The sequence below is a fragment of the Danio rerio genome, chromosome 4 (genome assembly GCF_049306965.1).
Source record: "Danio rerio strain Tuebingen ecotype United States chromosome 4, GRCz12tu, whole genome shotgun sequence".
In the NCBI taxonomy this organism is placed as follows: Eukaryota; Metazoa; Chordata; class Actinopteri; order Cypriniformes; family Danionidae; genus Danio; species Danio rerio.
Genome location: NC_133179.1, coordinates 21,075,321 through 21,095,133, shown reverse-complemented (window position 1 = coordinate 21,095,133; position 19,813 = coordinate 21,075,321). Strand labels below are relative to the sequence as shown.

At 35.3% G+C, this 19,813-nt stretch overlaps 2 protein-coding genes and 1 long non-coding RNA gene across 5 annotated transcripts; 1 reads left to right on the top strand and 2 right to left on the bottom strand.

The window, feature by feature from the left end:
* Window positions 1-539: 539 nt before the first annotated feature.
* On the bottom strand, window positions 540-14,160 carry ints13 (integrator complex subunit 13). Of its 2 annotated transcripts, XM_017354950.3 has the most exons (18): window positions 13,902-14,160; window positions 13,168-13,413; window positions 12,511-12,585; window positions 12,220-12,422; window positions 11,406-11,486; window positions 11,239-11,329; window positions 10,054-10,182; window positions 9,911-9,934; window positions 7,489-7,573; window positions 6,226-6,318; window positions 6,062-6,151; window positions 5,762-5,940; window positions 3,462-3,626; window positions 2,679-2,833; window positions 2,123-2,353; window positions 1,832-1,971; window positions 886-1,021; window positions 540-813 (listed from the first exon to the last, which is right to left on the bottom strand). In XM_017354950.3, exons 2-18 carry the CDS (start codon window positions 13,390-13,392, stop codon window positions 777-779), a joined length of 2,139 nt encoding a protein of 712 aa, XP_017210439.1. In that variant the 5' UTR covers window positions 13,393-13,413; window positions 13,902-14,160; the 3' UTR covers window positions 540-776.
* A 539-nt stretch (window positions 14,161-14,699) lies between these two features.
* On the top strand, window positions 14,700-19,802 carry napepld (N-acyl phosphatidylethanolamine phospholipase D). 2 transcript variants are annotated; one of them, NM_001080613.2, is made up of 5 exons: window positions 14,700-14,762; window positions 16,233-16,470; window positions 17,307-17,953; window positions 18,025-18,139; window positions 19,438-19,797. In NM_001080613.2, the coding sequence occupies exons 2-5, from the start codon at window positions 16,270-16,272 to the stop codon at window positions 19,567-19,569; spliced, it is 1,095 nt and encodes a 364-aa protein (NP_001074082.2). In that variant the 5' UTR covers window positions 14,700-14,762; window positions 16,233-16,269; the 3' UTR covers window positions 19,570-19,797. The 2 variants fall into 2 exon arrangements, with proteins under 2 accessions (NP_001074082.2, XP_005164954.2); XM_005164897.6 differs by having other exon boundaries at window positions 14,723-14,762; window positions 16,236-16,470; window positions 19,438-19,802.
* On the bottom strand, window positions 15,465-16,638 carry LOC141381625 (uncharacterized). Its single transcript, XR_012402087.1, has 2 exons — window positions 16,188-16,638; window positions 15,465-16,006 (listed from the first exon to the last, which is right to left on the bottom strand). It is a non-coding gene; the product is annotated as an uncharacterized lncRNA (long non-coding RNA).
* Window positions 19,803-19,813: the final 11 nt, after the last annotated feature.

The following is a 19,813-nucleotide window of genomic DNA, read 5'->3' as shown; positions in this document are numbered from 1 at the left end:
CAAAAATAATCTTACATCATTAACCCACTCTTGATTTGTTTCAAACAAGTTTGAGTTTTTTTTTTCCTTCTTTTAATCACAAAAGAGGATGTTTTGAAAAATGCTGGAAACTAGTGACCATTGACTTCCACAGTATTTATTTCATACTATGGAAGTGAATAGTTTCAGTATTCTTCATTATCTCAATCATTATCAAAAAAAAAAACCTCAAACTTGTTTGAAACAAGTAGAGTGAGTAACTGATAGTATTATTTTAATTTCTGGGTGAACTATTCAATACCAAAAACCTTTACATGAATGAGGACCACAGGGACTGAAGATGCCATTTCAGAAAAGAAATGTTCTGAAATACAAACATGGTTTTAAATTTGTTTCTTCAGTGATTCACAATACAGTACCTTGTGTTCCTATATCACTTACCAGAAAAAGCACATTGATGCTTTCTTGACATCCAAGTAATATGCTTGCTCCATGTAAACGAATCTGAATAAAAAAATAGCATTGAACAAACAGATGTGTACACAGAAATCACAAATATGAACAGTACAACACAATTTACAATCTCTTTATTCTGCCTCGCAAACTTTCAGACTCTTTGTACAAACTAAAGCATATAAAAAAAGTGTGTCCTTATAAAACATTGCCTTGCTCTTCTATGTCTGGCACAAAATCCGCATCCTGGCAAAAGCATCATTTGATATCATGCCAAAGGTCACATCACATCCTCTCAACAAATCAATGATCCTGCAGTGATGAGAAGAAGCGTTTTCCACACATCATCTTGTTCCTTTTCCATTCTCATGAACATCCATCCTAATAAAGAAAACACAGTGAGTAAACAAAATATGACTGACTGATGGAAGAAAGACGATGCAGTCAACACACCCGTTTTCCTCCTTCAGATGCTGATAAAGCTCGGCCTTGTTATTCACTGAACTCAATCTTCCTGCAAACTCCTGATGTTTCCTGGAGTTGGCTTGAGTTATTCTGTTGGTCCAAAGGGCGAGTAGAGAGACAGGACCTGCAAAACAAGAGACAGCTGTTTTGACTCATCACACAACTGATTGGCTGTGGTACCTCAAAACTTTCTGACTTGCCTTTTCACTCAGTTCAGATGATGATCTTTCTGACTCGGCTAGCAGCTGCTAATTCTGAGCAAAAAATGATGGCGTTCTGCACGAGTGCACGGCTGTGCTGATGTAGCTGCTGCATCTTTCACAAGTTTCATCAAGGTCTACGCAAAGTCCTTCAAGATGTATATGTGCTGCATATGTGTTTTATTAGCAAGAAACTGGCAAGAGAACCTCGTAATGCTCTGTGCATTCTTGAGTATCAAACATTTTCTGATTAATTCTCAAAAGGAAAATCTGTACAATACTCCACTGTAAATAACTGGATGCACTATAACATTAATAATAAAGGTAAATAAAAAATATGATTAAATATTACATTTATACACTTAATTTACAAATATTTTTCATTTAATTATTTGCTGTTATTAATATTAATAACAAATGACTGTATCACAACACTTATAAGCTTAATTCCACAAAATAATAATAATATTATAAAATATTTACATTTCTTTATAGATGTATTATTATTATTATTATTAATGATAATAATAATAATAATAATAATAAATCAAATCACAAACGTTTCAGAGACTTTTTATTTTTTTGAAGTAAATATAAAATATTTTACCTTTCATTATAATAATAATAATAATTATTATTATTACTATTATTATTATTGTTAAATAATTATTATTATTTTATCTTGATATTGCAAAAATAATTAATAAAATAACTGAAAAAACATAAATGCGGACCTTTGGATTTTTCCGGAGGCTGCTGTTCCTCTGTAGCCAAGCGTGGTTTCTTGTTCAGCGGTTCCGGTGAGTCTGGCGAATCTTTGATGATCTCACACTCGCTCTGTTCGTCCTTCTCTCGGTCCATTACCCCTTTTAGTCTGTAGGAGAAAAAGGACATAATGAACATCAGAAACACCCACAGATCAAGAGATTAATGAATAAAGCAAAATCCACAGCCATCCATCTACAAACAGCTGCCGCCTGACAGATGTAAATGCACAAGTCAGCATCTCTTCCACTAATGCTCACCTCTCAGTGTCTGCAGTCCAGCTTTTCTCCTCTGTGTCCTTGCCATTTTTCTCGGTTTTGTCCTCCTTGTCCTCTCTTTTCCTTCCTCTTTTTTTCCTCTCCTCCTCCTCGGGTGGTTTGCTCCGGCAAGCGCTGATGCACTCCAGCACACGTTGGTGTCTCTCACTGGTGCCCACATGAGTCTTTACCAATGTCTCCAGCTCATTCCACATGATCCGATACTGCTCATCACTATATACAGAAAAACATTAACATGATCATAAAAGCTTTCAAATTATATATGAATACCTCATGTTACAAGTACTATATTATCTGCTACAACCAAACCCTATAGGACTTGACTATACTTAATTTTTTAGTGCACAACTGTGCCTGCACAACTATAAACACACAAAAAACACATGCACATACACCTTGCAATGCTGTGTGGACTGTATTCTTTGTGCTATAAAAGTACTGCCTGTGTACACTAGGCTGTGTGACTTGAATTTGCAGCAGTCACACAACAAGCCAAACTGAAATTTGTAGATATGAAAAGCTGATGTGATATTCTCACCGCTTGGGTCCTTTTCCTCTGGAGCCGACAGTTGAGATAGGCAGAGGATCACTCTTCCTTTCCATATCAACAAGATTATAGACAGTCTTCTGACAGGTCAGCACATCTTCTTCTGTTAGAGTGTCCTTCACTATGAGGTTAGCTAATGGTACCACCTGAAATAAAAATATGCAAAAGGATGACCACAATACCCAAAAACACACATACACATACATTATGCATACAATATCAATTAATAATTGTTTGGATATAATTTTAGTAGATTTCTGTACCATATTCACATGAAAAGAACAGAATAAAGGAAGAAAAAATAATACATTTATCATTAAACATATGTACATGTACAATATATCTTCTTTATAAATTGTGATAATTAATTATATTACATTTCATTACATTCATGAAGTATATTGAAGTATATATTTATGAAGCATATTACATTAACTTCATAAATTAAAAAGAAAAATGCAATGTGTCCAGAATTTTTAGTTTCAGCCCAGAATATTTTTTTCTGGAGTGTTCCAAAAATGTAAATAAAAAAATGTAATCAACAAGCAAACACTGACTAAAAAAGCTGTCAAAATAGGAACTCATTGCAAAACATAGGATAAAGGCTTTAATTAACCAACCATTTAGATCTGTAGTTCTCTTTAAAATCATTGTTAATTATAATGTAAATTACCATATCATGGTTATATTATACTAATTTTGTGTTATTATATTCACTAATGACAGTCCCTGTCCACCTGGTTGAGTAGCTCTGATTAAGACAGTGGCTCTTACCGCCTGCATGTTGAAGATGGTGGTCTGGGAGATGATCATTGGCCAGTAGCGTGTGTGTCGTTCTAGTTGAGATTTGGCTCTCTCGATTGGAGCTCTGCCTGCTGCATCTACCATTGAGTCTGGGAATGGAGTCAGTCGATTCTCCCGCATAAACTCACCAAAGTCCTGCAGTCAGATGATAACAAGATTTACACGCAGGAATGTACTGTATCCCTAAACAATTACAATGTGACAAATCTCTACTGAAATTAACGGTTTAATATTTTACTTATTAGCTTATATTTAGATCTAATCCTCGTCAATATTTATAGAATGTCTAATTTTTTTTTTTTTTACAAATTCTTGCCAACATTCACAGCTTCATACTGGATCCATCTGTTCACAAACTTTTGTTTTATCACTACTAATGTACTTCTACTATCTTTGGGGTTTCAGCCATTTTGTTTGCTTGTATTTTAAGCTTGGAAAAGACACATATGGTTTTTAAAGGGCCATGAAACCCCCTCGTTTCAGCAGGGTGTTTTCACACCTCTTCTTTGGAAAAAGTCAGAAAAGTGGGGGTGTCCAGCTCTGTTTAGGGGGGAGTGTCGGAGAAACTAAAGTGGGAGGGTGTGGGAGTGTCTATTTGGGCACGCGCGAGTTTCAGTCAAAATACACAGGAGAAAGGGATGGTGTTTAACCTACATGGACATCTGTAGTCGAATTATTTGCCAAATTATTAAATGTCGGACTTTAACTGCAGTTCGGCTCTTTCATTCAGGGAATTCATTCATGCCCCTCGCGACAAATGAGATATTTGATTCGAGGAACTGCTCTAAGCGTGTATTTTTCATGCAATGTTTGATACCGCACGGCGAATGAGAGAAAAAAAACTCCGCATTTCCCGAAAACTTAGATGCACACGGCAGGTAGCGTCCGAAAGCCGCGTGTGTTATTCCGGTCACAAAATGCGGTGCTAACATGTTTGCACTCAATGCAATAGTTAACTTATTTGATACGAACAAACTGAAAATACAAAGAGCACTGGTCGCTCACTTACCAAATCTGTAGAGACAGGACAATCACCAGCAACTAGAGCCGCGTCTTTATGAAGAGAAGACTACATCCGGAATCCGGATTTCAGCGTTTGCAGATGAGAACAGCTCTCAGGTAAACAATAATCCCCCTTAGACACGTAAATTATTGTTGTCGAGCGTCGCGTACACTGTAATCCACACGTGATCCAGATAAGCTCTCACAGAGAGAAAATGAAAACGAAACTTAATGGCAGCAAACTGTAAAAGCAACACTTCACGCTTGTTTTGCCAACACAACGTGGCGTCTCTGTGGTGTAAAGACGGTGACACTAATGAATATTAATGAAGTTGCACAATAGAGCGCGCTGATTGGTTTGAACCAAGCCTTACTCATGCATTAATGCATCACACTGTAAGACGTAATAAGGCACACTCTGGCACAGACGCCCAGTCTGCACGCTGGAATACACGCTATTATGTCATGACCGTGACGCAGCTTCAAAAATTCGTTTCAAACAGGAAGTACGAATTTGCTTGAAATAACGCAAAAACAACCAATTTACACTTTTTAGTGAAATATAGGTGTCCTAATAGTGTTTTTAGCAGTGTGGGACACATATACGACTGTCAACAGCTCAAAAAATGTGTTTTGGTGTTTCGTGACCCTTTAAAGATTAAAATTATGAAACCATATTGTGAATGCAATACACTTTACAATACCATTTCCAAATATTCATTAATAAAATAATAAGTGTGGCAATAACATGTAAAAAGAATTTTAAAATGTTAATAATTACAAAGAATTACTAAGAAGTGATTTGTCAAAAAACAAAATAATAATAAATATATATACTATATATAAAATCAATTATAATATACTATTATTATATCAAATAATAAAATTCAAATAGACTGTTTTTGAAGATTATGTTCTATGGAAAAGAACTGTCCCTGAAAGTGAAAAATTCAAATGTTTTTAAAAGGGTTAAGAATGGTTGCTTTGATTTAATGTCTAAATCCTTTATGCAGCAAAATGCAATGGTAGCTGAACTGAATTATTGATATCACTCACCACTCTTAACATAAACCATATGCACATTATGAAGGTGCAGAATCTCAGTGTGGTAACTTCTTTAACTATGTTTATGCACCTGAAGTTTTGGTAATTTGTTTATAAAGCAATTTGTAATTACAAGTTTGCCAAATGTGTACATAGATTAAATTATGTTGCCAATTAGGATAATCTCAGAATAATGTGAATGCAGAAAAACATTTTTAGCTCACAGTGATTCGGTAGTCGGTCACTCGTCCTCCACAACCCTCACTGATGGACGGTGGATCCTCTAATGTGGAGCGTGTGCTGTTAAGAACATGCAGGAAGATTTCTCCTCCATGGCTGCTTAACATGTGACTGATGACCTTTGACCCTGACTTCCGAGGCTGTTCTAGTAGCACAGAGCGACCTGGGAAGACAACAGACAAAAGGAAAAGTACATGAACGTATAATATTTATAGATTAATATCAAAGCCTCTCTTTTTACTGAAGGTATTAATGAGAAAAGCAGGATTTATTATAATCCATACCATTCAGCAGGAAGTTGGTGAGGCAAGATGATGGGCGGCTGTTAACGTCTACTGGAGAAATGCGATAAGCACCTGTGCAGTAATGCAGCTCTGCAAACAAGAATTTCAATCATGCTTCTGATATAGGTTGCACAGAGAAAAACTCACATCACCGTTTCACTCACCTACACTGTTGGTGCGTGGAGTGCACCATTTGAGTGTGACTGTTTCCTTCAGCCCACTGTCTCTGCTCGTGCTGCCGGCCATGTGGAGATCACCTACACACCAAGTATAAAGGCATATTGAAACATCAGTGACATTCCACTAAACTTCATGTGTATTCCACAGAGAATGTCAGATTTACAAATACATGGAATAAAAGAATTGTCATTTTATACCTGCATGTTTTAGTAGTTCTCGAATATGTATTAATAAAGTAGTAAGAGGTAATACATCAAAACGTAAAACTGAAATTTTAGCATATTTATTTTTAACTGAGACATTATTCATCATGTATGTTTTTATTAAAACTTTGTGCTGGGCAAAGATTAATCGCATCCAAAATAAAAGTTTGTTTTGCATATTTGTATGTATTTTATATATTTATGATGAGTGATACACACACATACATAGAAACAATAATACAAAACAATTTTGTAATACAGACATTCAAACTTATATACAATTTGAATCAAATACATATAGTTATGTTTTTTATCTAAATATAAATAAACATTTTCTCAAATGTAGGCACCTATTTTTGTATACATAATACATAATAAATATATACAGTGCACAAACAAATAAATATTTTTTTAGATTAAATCGCAATACTTTTTCTCTAAAAAGCATTATTAAGAATAATAACTTGCGAGTAATTTTGAACATTTTAAATGTTTTCATATTCATTTCTTAGAGAAGATATTCATCAAATAGTTTTTTTTTTAAATCAAAATATTAACATCACCATAGCTATTCATTTTCAAAAAAAATTATCAGATACAAAAATATGAATTTGTGACAATTTTGAAACTATTTAAATGTTCACAATTAATTTATTACTGAGAAATTATTCATCACAAGTTTTTATTAAAATATATGAGATGGCTATTATTGAAGATTTTAAACGTTTGCATATTTACTTTTGAGAAGTACATTTTTTAACATATACTGTACATTTGTATTATATACAAATTATTCATATGTATAAAATAATATTCATAATTTGTTTATTTCACTTTTGAAAATCTGAAATATTTCCATTTTCAATTATTGATACGCTATTAATCAGATATGTTTGTTATTAAAATAAATAAATAAACTCTAAAACTGACAATGCAAAAGCGTCTGTAATGTTTACAAGAGTTAAGAACAGTTTGCTATGATCTAATGTCCAAGTGCTTTATGCAACAAAATGAAGGCTGTATTGCATTACTGATATCACTCACCACTCTTAATAAACTCCATATGTGCATCACGATGGTGCAGAAGCTCAACGTCGTAATTTGCTGAAGTGTTAGCATGCTGCTCCTCCTTCTCACACACACGAGCACATACACAAACATAAACACACACATCAGCAGCTGGACCTCTACACTACAAACACACCACGATCTACTGCTGCTTTCATGTTTGAAGAGCACAGGTTATAAAATAACTGTGCCCTCACAGATCACATGTCCGTGAAGACCTCTGAGTCTCCCAGCTGCTTCAGATCAGAAGAGATCAGAGGCTGTAAGCTACAAACAGAGCTTACACACATCAAGAACAAGAAAAGAGAGGAGAACGTCAAGGAAAACACAGATGGAGGGACACTACAGAGCAGGATGTTTCATCCCTGGGGTCACTGGCCTCAAACACACATCCTACAACTACTGTGTGTTTCTGCAGGGATCTGCGGTTTTTTACACAAGTGACCAGAACAAGAAAACACACTTCACATCTGGCCACATCACCCAGGAAAAAGAAAGAGAGCAAAGGAACGAGAAAAATCACCCCGACAGAGAGAAGATCTGAGAGCTGAAAGGGTTTCTAGGAGGGTTAACTGTCCATCCAGCTGAGTGCTAATCACACATATACAGTGTCCTCCACTACAATTGGCACTCTTGGTAAACATAAAAAGTCAAAGTCTTTGCAGTGTTTGATCTTTTGCACAAAATATTAACAAGAAAAGTGAAGATGTTCAAGTTTGTTTAACTAATAAATCAAAATGCATGTTATTTTCTAATTAGAGACTTAAAAAAAAGATTGGTCCTAAAGATTCTTTATTGAAATTGCCTTCTCTTCATTCTTGTAGACTAATTCACTTGTTTCTGTTTATTTAGAAAACTCTGATTGAGAAATCTCCATTATATTTACAATCTTAACATTCGTAATAAACATTGAAATTTCTAGTAGATTTATTAATCTCTGTATACTCAAAGCATGTACTTCTTTTGGTTACTTTAGTCATTTTCTGCTGTGCGGTAGTCCTTAAAAGATTAATTATATGTATTAATTTTTTTCTCCTTTAAAAGTTTGATTCATTAATAGTACAAGATAACTGGCACAGTAGTTAGTGCTGTCGCCTCACATTAAGAAGGTCGCTGGTTCGATTCCTCGGCTCAGTTGGCGTTTCTGTGTGGAGTTTGCATGTTCTCCCTGCGTGGGTTTCTTCCGGGTGCTCCGGTTTCCACCACAGTCCAAAGACATGTGGTACAGGTAAATTAGGTAGGCTAAATTGTCCGTAGTGTATGAGTGTGTGTGTGTGAATGTGTGTGTGGATGTTTCCCAGAGATGGGTTGCGGCTGGAAGGGCATCCGCTGCGTAAAAAATGTGCTGGATAAGTTGGCGGTCCATTCCGCTGTGGCGACCCCGGATTAATAAAGGGACTAAGCCGACAAGAAAATGAATGAATGAATGAAAGATAACTGCAATTGTTTTTCAGTTTTTCTCTTGCTTAATATGTTTTGGCATTATTTGCATTTGTGCTATTTACACTGTGTCCTTTTATACTGCCTTTTGGCCAGGTCATCGTTAAAATTGGGAACTAGTTCTCAATTGACTTACCTAGTTTTAAAAAATTGTCAATTGTTTTTGGATGAGACAGAGAGTAGATGATTTTTGCTTGAAACCAGACTTTCTGACCCCAAGCAAGACCTAACTAACCTTTGAAGTTCTCCAGCGGTCATTTTTAGAGATTTTCGGGCAATTCAAACCACCTCTTTGATATCATATTGTGACACTCATGATGGTGGAAATGGGCATTGTCTGTCTTTTTTCTTATTACCACTATACATTTTGTGAAGCATACTGAGATGAATGACTAAGTGAGTTTGATGATCGTATGTACAGCCCTAAGAAACAGGAGTTCATGGTTTAACAATCTCCCGTTTCTCATGACCCAGGCATACTAACAAGGTAAAAACAATTGGGAATAAATCATTTTTGTTTGCAATCACTAATTCTCAATGAGAGCACAGCTTTGTTGCTGTTAATATTTTGAGCAAAAGATCAAAGTGTTAAACAATAAAACAGGACTGTTTTACTCAACATAAAAAGTGTATAACAATCAGTGTGAGTCAGATCTTGTTTTGGCATATTAAAAACAAAACTATCAATTAATCAAAATAGACTCACCATTTTTCCCCCTTCTAAGAATATTATTAAATATACCTCAAATTTCTGTTCAATACAAATTTCTGTTACAATGTGACACACACTACAATATATACAGTCCCCCAGTATTAGGAAAAAGCTTTTATAAGCAGTAGAGCCTAATTAAATGAAGGCTCTTTAAAGCTCAAGTTAATGATTAGAGATTAGCAAGAGCTGGATGAGGGGTGGGGTTTTGATCTGGATAAGTAATAGTAGCTCTTGTAAAGTACTGACCTGCTCACAGACATTTAATGTAGGCTAGCAAAACAAACAATAAACCATGAAAACAGCAGCTGTGTAAGCAACTGATACAGTGCAAACAAGTGAAGAAGAGAGGGAGACAGGCAGTGAAGAAGATGTTTGACCGTCAGTCTGACCTTCATGGGGATGTTTGTGATGGTGGTGGAGGCCAAATCAAAGTGCTGCTGAACCAGCACATTCAGTTTACAGGCTAGATACCGTCCAGCTCGCACACTGTGAACCTCACTACTTAACACTGAGGAAAGCTGCACACACAGGGTGGAGAAAACACACAAACACACACATTACAGAGCAATAGTGAGACAAATGTATTTAAATATTTTGGTCACACTTAACAAAAACTTTCCGTTAGTTTGCTAAAATGAACTGTATTTGTACTACATTTATTAATTAAAGTTCAACATTTAATAATGCATTATTAATATCCAAAGTTGTGCTTGTTGGCATTAGTTATTACTACTTTAAAAACAAATATGAATGAATGAATGAATGAATGAATTAATTAATTAATTAATTAATTAATTAGCAGAATATTAGTAGTTTATTGAGCTAAAACTCTTGGTTTATTAATTGCAAGATTTGCACCTTAAAATAAAAGGTAACACTTTATTATAATAATGTATTGGTTAATGTATTGGTTAATGTATTCACTAACAATAAATGAACAATACATTTATTACCATACTTATGCATTTATGTTAACAATAGATAATGACAACCAAGTTGTTCATTGTTAGTTCATGTTAATGAATGAATTTGGATTTTAATAATGCATTAGTAAAAGTGTGATTAATGATTAACAAATGTTGTACTAGTATAGTTCATTCTTATGTTAATTCTTACGTAAACTTAATCCTAATCCTAACTAACAAAACCTTGTGGTAAAGCGTGACCGAATATAGCGTGATTATCCCATTATTTTTATTAAATTAGGTTAACAAAGGTGAATAAATATTGTGAGATATGTTCATTGTATGTTCATGTTTAGTATATAGATTAGCTAAAATTAACTAATGGAACCTAATTGTAAAGTGATACTGATATATAGTTAACATTTAATGACTAATAATTGCATGTGTAATTATCTGTTTATTACAGCAGTTATGCATTAAAAACTTAACGTTTCATGCGTTTGAAATCAACATCTGGTTCTTGTTTTTCTTCTCTGATTTTATTCAAACATTTATTTGATTCATTAACATTTTAGAATTCATTAAGGAGCTGAGTTTAAAAAAACATCATTATAAATATCTTAATGAAGTTTAACTTGTTTTAAGAAAATATTTTTAAAAAGTTGCTACCTCTTTCTTTTGCCGGTCTGAGACCAGAGTGTCATCCCCCTGTGGGTAGATGTGGACCAGCACAAGCTCACACTGCTGAATGGGCATCAGTCTGCACAGCAGAAACATATAAGACTAAGAATATGTGAGAATAAAAGTGACTCCTGCACAGAGATATTAGAAGCTACCTGTCAGATCCTGCTGCCAGCTTGTTCTGTTCCTGTATGGTTTCCAGCACACAGTCCTCCAACATCCGGACATGAGTGTCACTAACAAAATAACAGAGCAGTCATTACACAAATGTTCCCCTGAAATCATGTAACATTTGTTCTTCTTCTTCTTTTTCTTCTTTTTCTTATCATTATTATTATTATTATTAACACTGAAATCTGTTATGCTACTTTGTACTTTTTTTCAGCATTAAACAAAGTTCCGTTGAACAACATTTATTTTAAACAAAAATGCTAAATAACAAACAAATTATAAAAGTATATCAAGTAACTTTTCCGAAGAAAAGGTCAAAATACGATAGAAATAATGTTCCTTCCTTATTCAATATAAAAAACATTTAAATGTAAAAATAAAACAATATGTTTATTTTAGCACGCATACATAATAAGTGACCTTACAATAAAAAGTATTTTAAAAAATTGTGACTATTGGGTAAAATCTAGTGACCCAAAGTATAGTGGCAAAGTGTGAAGATCTAAAACAATTAATGAAAATTAAAGGCCTCCATATGGTCTTTTTAAATTTAATTAAATCATTTCTGTTTAAATATTGATGACAATATTTCTTTATGGTACATAAACTACTGTTTCTCTGAATGACAGTTTAACTTCTTTTATAAATCAGGGCAAAATGTTTATAAAAATCCTTATTTTGTTTGCACAAAAAAATCATTAAATAGGATGTATTCTAATGTATAAAACAACTTTTCTGAATTACACTATTACTGATTTTTGTCACTGACCCACATGAAATATATATTATATTTCTCACCTTTTGGCATTGGTAAGACAGATAATGCGCCCCCTATTAGCCACTCTGTCAGCCATGTCCATCAGAGTAGTACGAGACTCGTGCTGATATTCTGTGATCTTACACAGAGACTCCACAGCTGCCACCAGCCCATGCAGAACACTGCAGCATTCAGGATCCTGACGAGGGTTTGGAGGCCCAACCGCAGCCAAGGCAGACATGAGCTAAACACACCACAGACATACACTCAATTCTAGCCACTCAGATTAATCTGGAACAAGTAAATCATTGTGATCAAAATGTGCATCTTACATCATGTGTATTTTGATCCTCCTGCTTCCAGCTGTTCAGGATGTGAACCTCTGAATCACTCACAATGTAGTTCACCTAAAAAACATTTAATTAATGGTTTACCAAGAAATGTAGTTCTGTTATCATTTACTCAACAGCACGTCATTTTTATTCCATGTGCTACTTTTACTTTCCTGGATGCATCATAAAAAGAAACCATTTTAAAATGATTGTATAGAAGCATGGATGTGGAATAAACATTGATAGAATCCTGTTTTATGTTTGTTAGTTTAAAACAAACAGTACAAATTATTATCATGTAACATTATTTTACCTCTGGAGACAATTTCAACAACAAAAGTATTTTGCTAAATATAAGTATTCTATGTGACAAAAAGACTTTATTACTGTCAATGGTTGCAGCAACTTTTCATTTTATTACTGCTAATTTGCTACAGTTCATGCTCCTGAACACATTTGAGGCTTTAATTTGCAAATTATTTATCAGATATTCTACTGTTTTGATATATTGTGCTCTGTAGAGTTTACAGCATTTATAAAATTACACATACTAAACATTATAATCAAATGCATAAATACTGAAGCTGATCAAATCGAGAGTCTTTGTAACATTTCAGCGAAGACACCAACAATCAGCATCAGTTTCCAAACACTCACTAGTTTCTTGGTGGGGTAAATGTCATACAGGATCCTGCAGTACTCCATGGAGCACTCAACTGCACACGTCCAGAGAGATTTGGCGACTGGAGCCAGAGGAATCACACCCTGTGAGCGGCTTTTGGTCAGCATGTCACATTCAATCAGCTGCCGACTGGACTCTGCCATGTATGGGCAGTGATCGACCACAAAGGCCGTCTTATGTGAAACTGAGAACATCCTCATCCTGGTCCTGCAGCACAGACACTTTAAAACATAAAACAGCAAGATGTCACATGTAGATATATTGACATGCTCAGCCAACATACATGCAGAGCTTTGCTACAGCTCTAGTAAAAAAAGAAAATAACAAATGCAAAAAGAAACTAAACCTGCAGTAAGGAATATCTGTGAAAGTATTACATATTATGATAATAAGCATACATTTTCTATCACTGTCCATTTACTAATATATATACAAACCTGTCAGCAACGTAAACAGCGAACTAAGTTAAACATATATCTGAAAACAAAGACAATACTGAAATAATGATTTAGGAAATTAAAAGAAAGAGGTTTATTTGAGTGTTATATTTATGTAGAGTACTACTAGTACTACCTGACAGGAACGTAAACAACCAGTTAACATAGGTTTGCATCAGATACGATACAAAAAATAAGTAATAACAGACGTAGTATTATTATTCAAGTAATAAAAATTATGTTGAGAACAATAATAAGTTGTATTTTATCACCTGTGTATCCCAGAAATGCAGCTAGCGTTAGCTTGCTAGCACAGCCTGCTAATTTTCCATCGATGTAGAATCCGCGTTCAATAAACTCACTCGCATAGAAAATGTTGTCATGTAGTTGTACTGAAGAGAAAACAAATACCGACACTAAGTCAAGACGTTATGAATAAAACAAAACAAAACTGATTTGATGATAAACTGGCAGAGGCAAAATAAAAGCGCAAGGGACACAAAACGCTGTTACTCAAACGCGTCCGTCAGTGAAATTCCGCCCTGTGAGTTCAAATAAAACGGCCGTGCTGCAAAGTGACATTTCGAGGACACGACTGACATGTTCAGTTCTGTCAAAATAGTGACAACAATACTAAATACATGTAACATTGTACATTTATTGGACTGTACCGTTTGTGCAAGTCCGTACACTGTTTATTACAAGGAGGTTTTGTGGACGGGAAGTTTTGTAAAAGCAAAACTGGTCTTTTATGGCACCTCAAACAGCATCACAAATGCAGTTTAAGACGTGTTTTTAAACAACTTTCGCTTGTTTGTTACGGTATTTTTAACTACTACGGCAACACGGTACGGTGAGTTTAGGATGCCCTAAAAGCGAGAATTAAACGTTATTGACATTGGAAAGGAGAGACATAAACTTTGTATTTTGTGTTATGTGATTTAATAAGAGTTACAGCTCGTTGTGTTAACACGTTATATTTGAACGCATTTCGTTTGTAGGTTTTTGTCCCATATGGCAGCTCATACCTCAGGTCTTCTGCTGGGTCGCTTACATCAGAGGCGCGCTCGTGCGCTCGCGACACTCCCAAAACAGACGGGCGCGAGCTTGAGGCTTGCAGAGTTGACACATCGGTACGTACCTGCGTAATTAACCAGTTATAATGATTACATTACTTTAATCTGCTTAACAGCACACACATTCGCCTATGTCAGACAGCTCACGATAGCTGCGAGCGTCAGTATTGTTTTTTTTTGTTGTATAATCCACACCAGTGTCTCTTTTTAGTTGTTATTTAATATTTTTGTCTCGAGGTGATTTTGATTGATGTATTTTAAGCAGGCACAATGTTCACATCAACACATGTGATATTAGTAGACCATTTGGCTTGAAAATATAGTTTACATTTTTAATAAACGGAGCGCATGTACATTGTTTAAATTCTGTGGTTTATTATGAAGGGGCGCCAGATTTAAAAGAGCGCTAGCGTTATGCGGAAGTTTCATAGTCCAGTGATGACTTCACTGAATCGCAGGAGATAAAACGCAGTGTAAAATGCTAAATAGGCTGTACAGAGAGCCAGGTTAACTAACATCAATGCAAATGTGCACAGTGATAAATTAGAATAAATGAAAATTATCCATGATGGTCACCTATGAGCAAAGGTGTATTTTTTTGCTGAAAAATTGTGTTATTTAAAGGCATAGTTCACCCCCCAAAAATATTTTTGTCTTTTTCTTACCCTGCACTTTTTCCAAACCTGTTTGAGCTTCTTTCTTCTTAAAAGAAGATATTTTGAAGAAAGCTAGAAATCTTCTGTAGTATTTATTTTCTTAACACTGTAAAACCCAAAAAGTTAAGGCAACTCAAAGCGTTTGAGTAAACTGATTGCAACAAACCATTTATCTTAAAAAAATAACCGAGAACTGAAAATAATTTAAAAACTGGATAAATATAAATTTACACACATTTACACAAGTAAATAAACAGAATCAATGATGGGCAAAAAAATCTGCGGAATTCTGCCTGCGCAGATTCTATGTGGGCCTACTCATTACCTTCAATACTGAGTTCAAAACTCTTTTCAAATGAGTGTTCATTCAGTGAATTTTGAGTTAACAACACTCATTTCATTTGATACAATACACTGTTGGGTTTTACAGTGTACTATGGAAGAAAATGGCTACAGGTTTCCAGCTTTCTTCAAAATATATATTTTTAGTGTTCAACAGAAGAGACTTGAACAGGCTGTACATGCACTGCACGGGCTGTACAGGGAGCACAAGTTTAGAACCACTTGAGAGAGAAAATATTGAGTATTTGTTTTATTTTTTGTGAACTATCCCTTTAAGGTCATTTATAGCAGTGTTTCCCAACCCTTTTCCTGAAGGCACACACCAACACTACACATTTTCAAGCTCTTCCAAATCAAACACACCTGAACTCAGCAGGACATTAGAAGATACTCTGAAACCTGAAGATAATGGGTCAGATAAGGGAGACAAGTATGTATGGTTGGTGTGCCTCCAGGAACAGGGTTGGGAAACTCTGTCTCATACTATGTGGGCTGGTTTATTCTAAATGATCTCAAATATGTTTTTTAGCAGGTGTTTGTGCAGTTCAGCTGCAGGTGGGGTGTCCATGGCAGAGCAACCTTTAGTTGGTGCAAGTAGCAGCACCCCGCTGGATTACAGACAGGAGGCAGATGTTACCTGTTCCAGACGGGACTCCCAAGGGCGCTTTGTGAACCCTTGGTCAACTTGGCATTTCCCCTCCTACACTACCGTTGCTCGCCTATTCCTCACTGAGAAGAACAACAGTAAGATTCCCAGTGCCAAAGAGGTGAATGCAGTTTATCATTAATCAAGCATTGAATTTTACATGTTTCAGAAGTAATATTACTGCACATTGTAACGATTTTAGATTCTCTAAAGTGTAGATTTAATTATTCTGACTATCTCTTGAAGTCTGGGTTGATGAGCAGTGGGTCTCAACCAGGGGCTATAGCCCACTAGGGGGCCTCAAAGACCTAATGTTATTTATGACTTAAATAAATAACATTTTAATAATTTAAAATAGCATAACAATAATCAAATATTATTTTTTAATGAATATATGCCTTTTTAAATACGCCAAGCTCGTAAAATATTTTATTAGGAAAACAATTTAACATGAGCTTCAGATGTTTTTGGACACATTTACATCTGTTATGCCTATTTATAACAATTAAAAATGTATAAATAAACATAAAATGGGGTATTTATTAATACTTCTATATTTTATAAAGGACTATTTAAAGTATTTATCTTTATCCATGCTTATATTTATATATTTTTATAATTTAATATAAATATTTATAGTAAATTAAATTATGTGAATAATTTGTATATAAACAAAATATGATGTACTAATGTACTAAAATAAAAGCAATTGTATATTCATTATTCATTAATATTTAAAAAGATTATAGCCTTATATATTACAAATAATAAATGTTATTGTAGATATATATATATATATATATATATATATATATATATATATATATATATATATATACACACACACACACTTTATAAATAGAAAATTAATATATAGACTTTTTTAATATTGTACAGTACTATTTGGAAAAAATGTAAAAAAAAATAATTACATATGTATTTGACATCTATCATTAGGCTCTGGACCGTGAGTTGCCAATTGTGCAGCCATATTTCATCCAGAATCCAGATCAATGTGGCCAAACAGGCACATCAGTGCGAGCAACGTGGCTCGGTCATGCCACTGTACTGGTGGAAATGGAGGGACTGCTGGTTCTCACTGATCCCATATTCAGCCAAAGAGCTTCACCAGTGGCTTTTATGGGCCCCAAGCGCTACCGTGACCCGCCATGCACCATAGAACAGCTTCCTCGCCTGGATGCTGTGGTGATCAGTCACACACACTATGATCACCTGGATGCAGCCTCTGTGACTGCTCTGAATTCTCGCTTTGGCTCTGCTCTGCACTGGTTTGTGCCGCTCGGGCTTGCAGAATGGATGCAGAAGACAGGCTGTGAGAATGTCACAGAGCTGGACTGGTGGGTCGGGAGCCGAATTCCTGGGCACGATAATGTCAGCTTTTTTTGCACCCCAGCACAGCACTGGTGCAAACGTACACCTGTGGATGACAACAAAACATTATGGGGAAGCTGGAGCATCGTAGGGTCCCATTCCCGCTTCTTTTTTGCTGGAGATACGGGATACTGTGCATCATTTAAGGAAATCGGAAGACACTTTGGACCATTTGACTTGGCTGCAATCCCAATTGGAGCATATGTGCCCAGGTACGACTGTAAAATCATTTGTGTTTTTGAATGGGCTTTTAACATGTTATAACATGTCTTGTTTTACTTAGAGGCATCATGAAATCTCAGCATGTTGATCCTGAAGAGGCTGTTCAAATTCACATCGACGTTCAAGCAAAAGCATCTCTGGCCATTCACTGGGGAACGTTTCCTTTATCCTATGAGGTACGTGGCTGTATGTCTGCCTCTCTGTTCATTCTCTCAGTGTGAATGGCCTCCACTGAGCTGGCCAGCTGTCACTGCTCTGATTGTGTGTAATTGTTGTCCAGCTGCGGTTGGGGAGTCCAGGCTTTGTTGCTGTATTGCGTCAGGCTTCACTGTTGCGCCTACACATTCAGCCTCCACAATTCATCAGAGAGGCATTTAGACATTTTTGAGAAGGTTTTTCAGAGGACAGTTAATGGAATAAGTCAGCTTAGAGGACATGCATTTGATTGTGCCAGGCATGTGAATGTATTTTATTTGTATCATTCTAAGGTTTAACAAGGGTATGTGTGTGTGTGTGTGTGTGTGTGTGTGTGTGTGTGTGTGTGTGTGTGTGTGTGTGTGAGGTGTATATTTTATTATTTACAATATGTTTGTTATTATTTTTGATGGATGGATGGATGGATGGATGGATGGATGGATGGATGGATGGATGGATGGATGGATGGATGGATGGATGGATGGATAGATAGATAGATAGATAGATAGATAGATAGATAGATAGATAGATAGATAGATAGATAGATAGATAGATAGATAGATAGATAGATAGGTAGATGCACATTTAATGTATACACAATAAATCAAAATGGTGTCACAACTTTTTCTGAGCACAAAATAAGGAATGAGTTTCATTTTACAATATTAAACTAGAAAGCAGTTCTTAATATTTTACAAAAATACTGTATTTTTGTGAGCATAAGGCCCTGGTTTCATCTGGTATTAACATGTTTTTAGTGATTTGATCACAGGTGGTAAGCTGAGACGCATTACTGTTTCAACATGGTTTGAACATCTGTTCAAATGCGCCTCTTTTGATTAGATGTGTGTTTAGATTTCCTCAGCACCCTTCCCTCTTAATTTCTGATGGTCTACATCAACTTCACAGGAGTGCTCATTGTGACTAATGAGTGTTATTGAAAGTATCTAAAAGTATGAAAAAGATGTGGATAAAAAAAAAAAGATGACACAATGAAGTATGAATATATTTCTTTGTTGTTCTTGTTCCTTAATGAACAGATGTTTGGTCAGTAGGAGAGTCAATTACCACAGCAATCTGCATTTTTGTCTACCTAAATCTTACATCTTTATTTTATAGTGTGGTGCACTTGTGATCAGATTGACAAAAACATGTTTCAATACCTGGTGTACACAAGGCCTAAAAGACTTTTAAAAAGAGAACAAATTGTACTGAAACTTACCAAACTGTTAAAGAGTAGTGTATCTAATGAAGCATTTCCTATCTCTATTTCTCTCAGCATTATCTTGAACCTCCAGCACGACTGCGTGAGGCAATGGTGAATCTTGGACTTAATCCAGATGACTTCTTCACACTTCATCATGGAGAGTCACGCATGATCAACCTCAAGGACATGCACTCATCCAGCTAAACAAAAAAAACTTCATGAAGTATGCTGACACACATATTATATGATAATGCTTTACACAGCCTGCATATCTAGAAATTGTCTTGAAGATTGTGCTCATCCAGAAGCTGGACTCTGGATTTAATGCCAAATAAATATTTAAAAAGAAATCATATTTATATTTTGTTTAGTATAATTTGTACATTCAAACTTCAAATATGGTGTGACCTTAATAAAACAACATGAAATTAACTTGATCTGCTGGCTG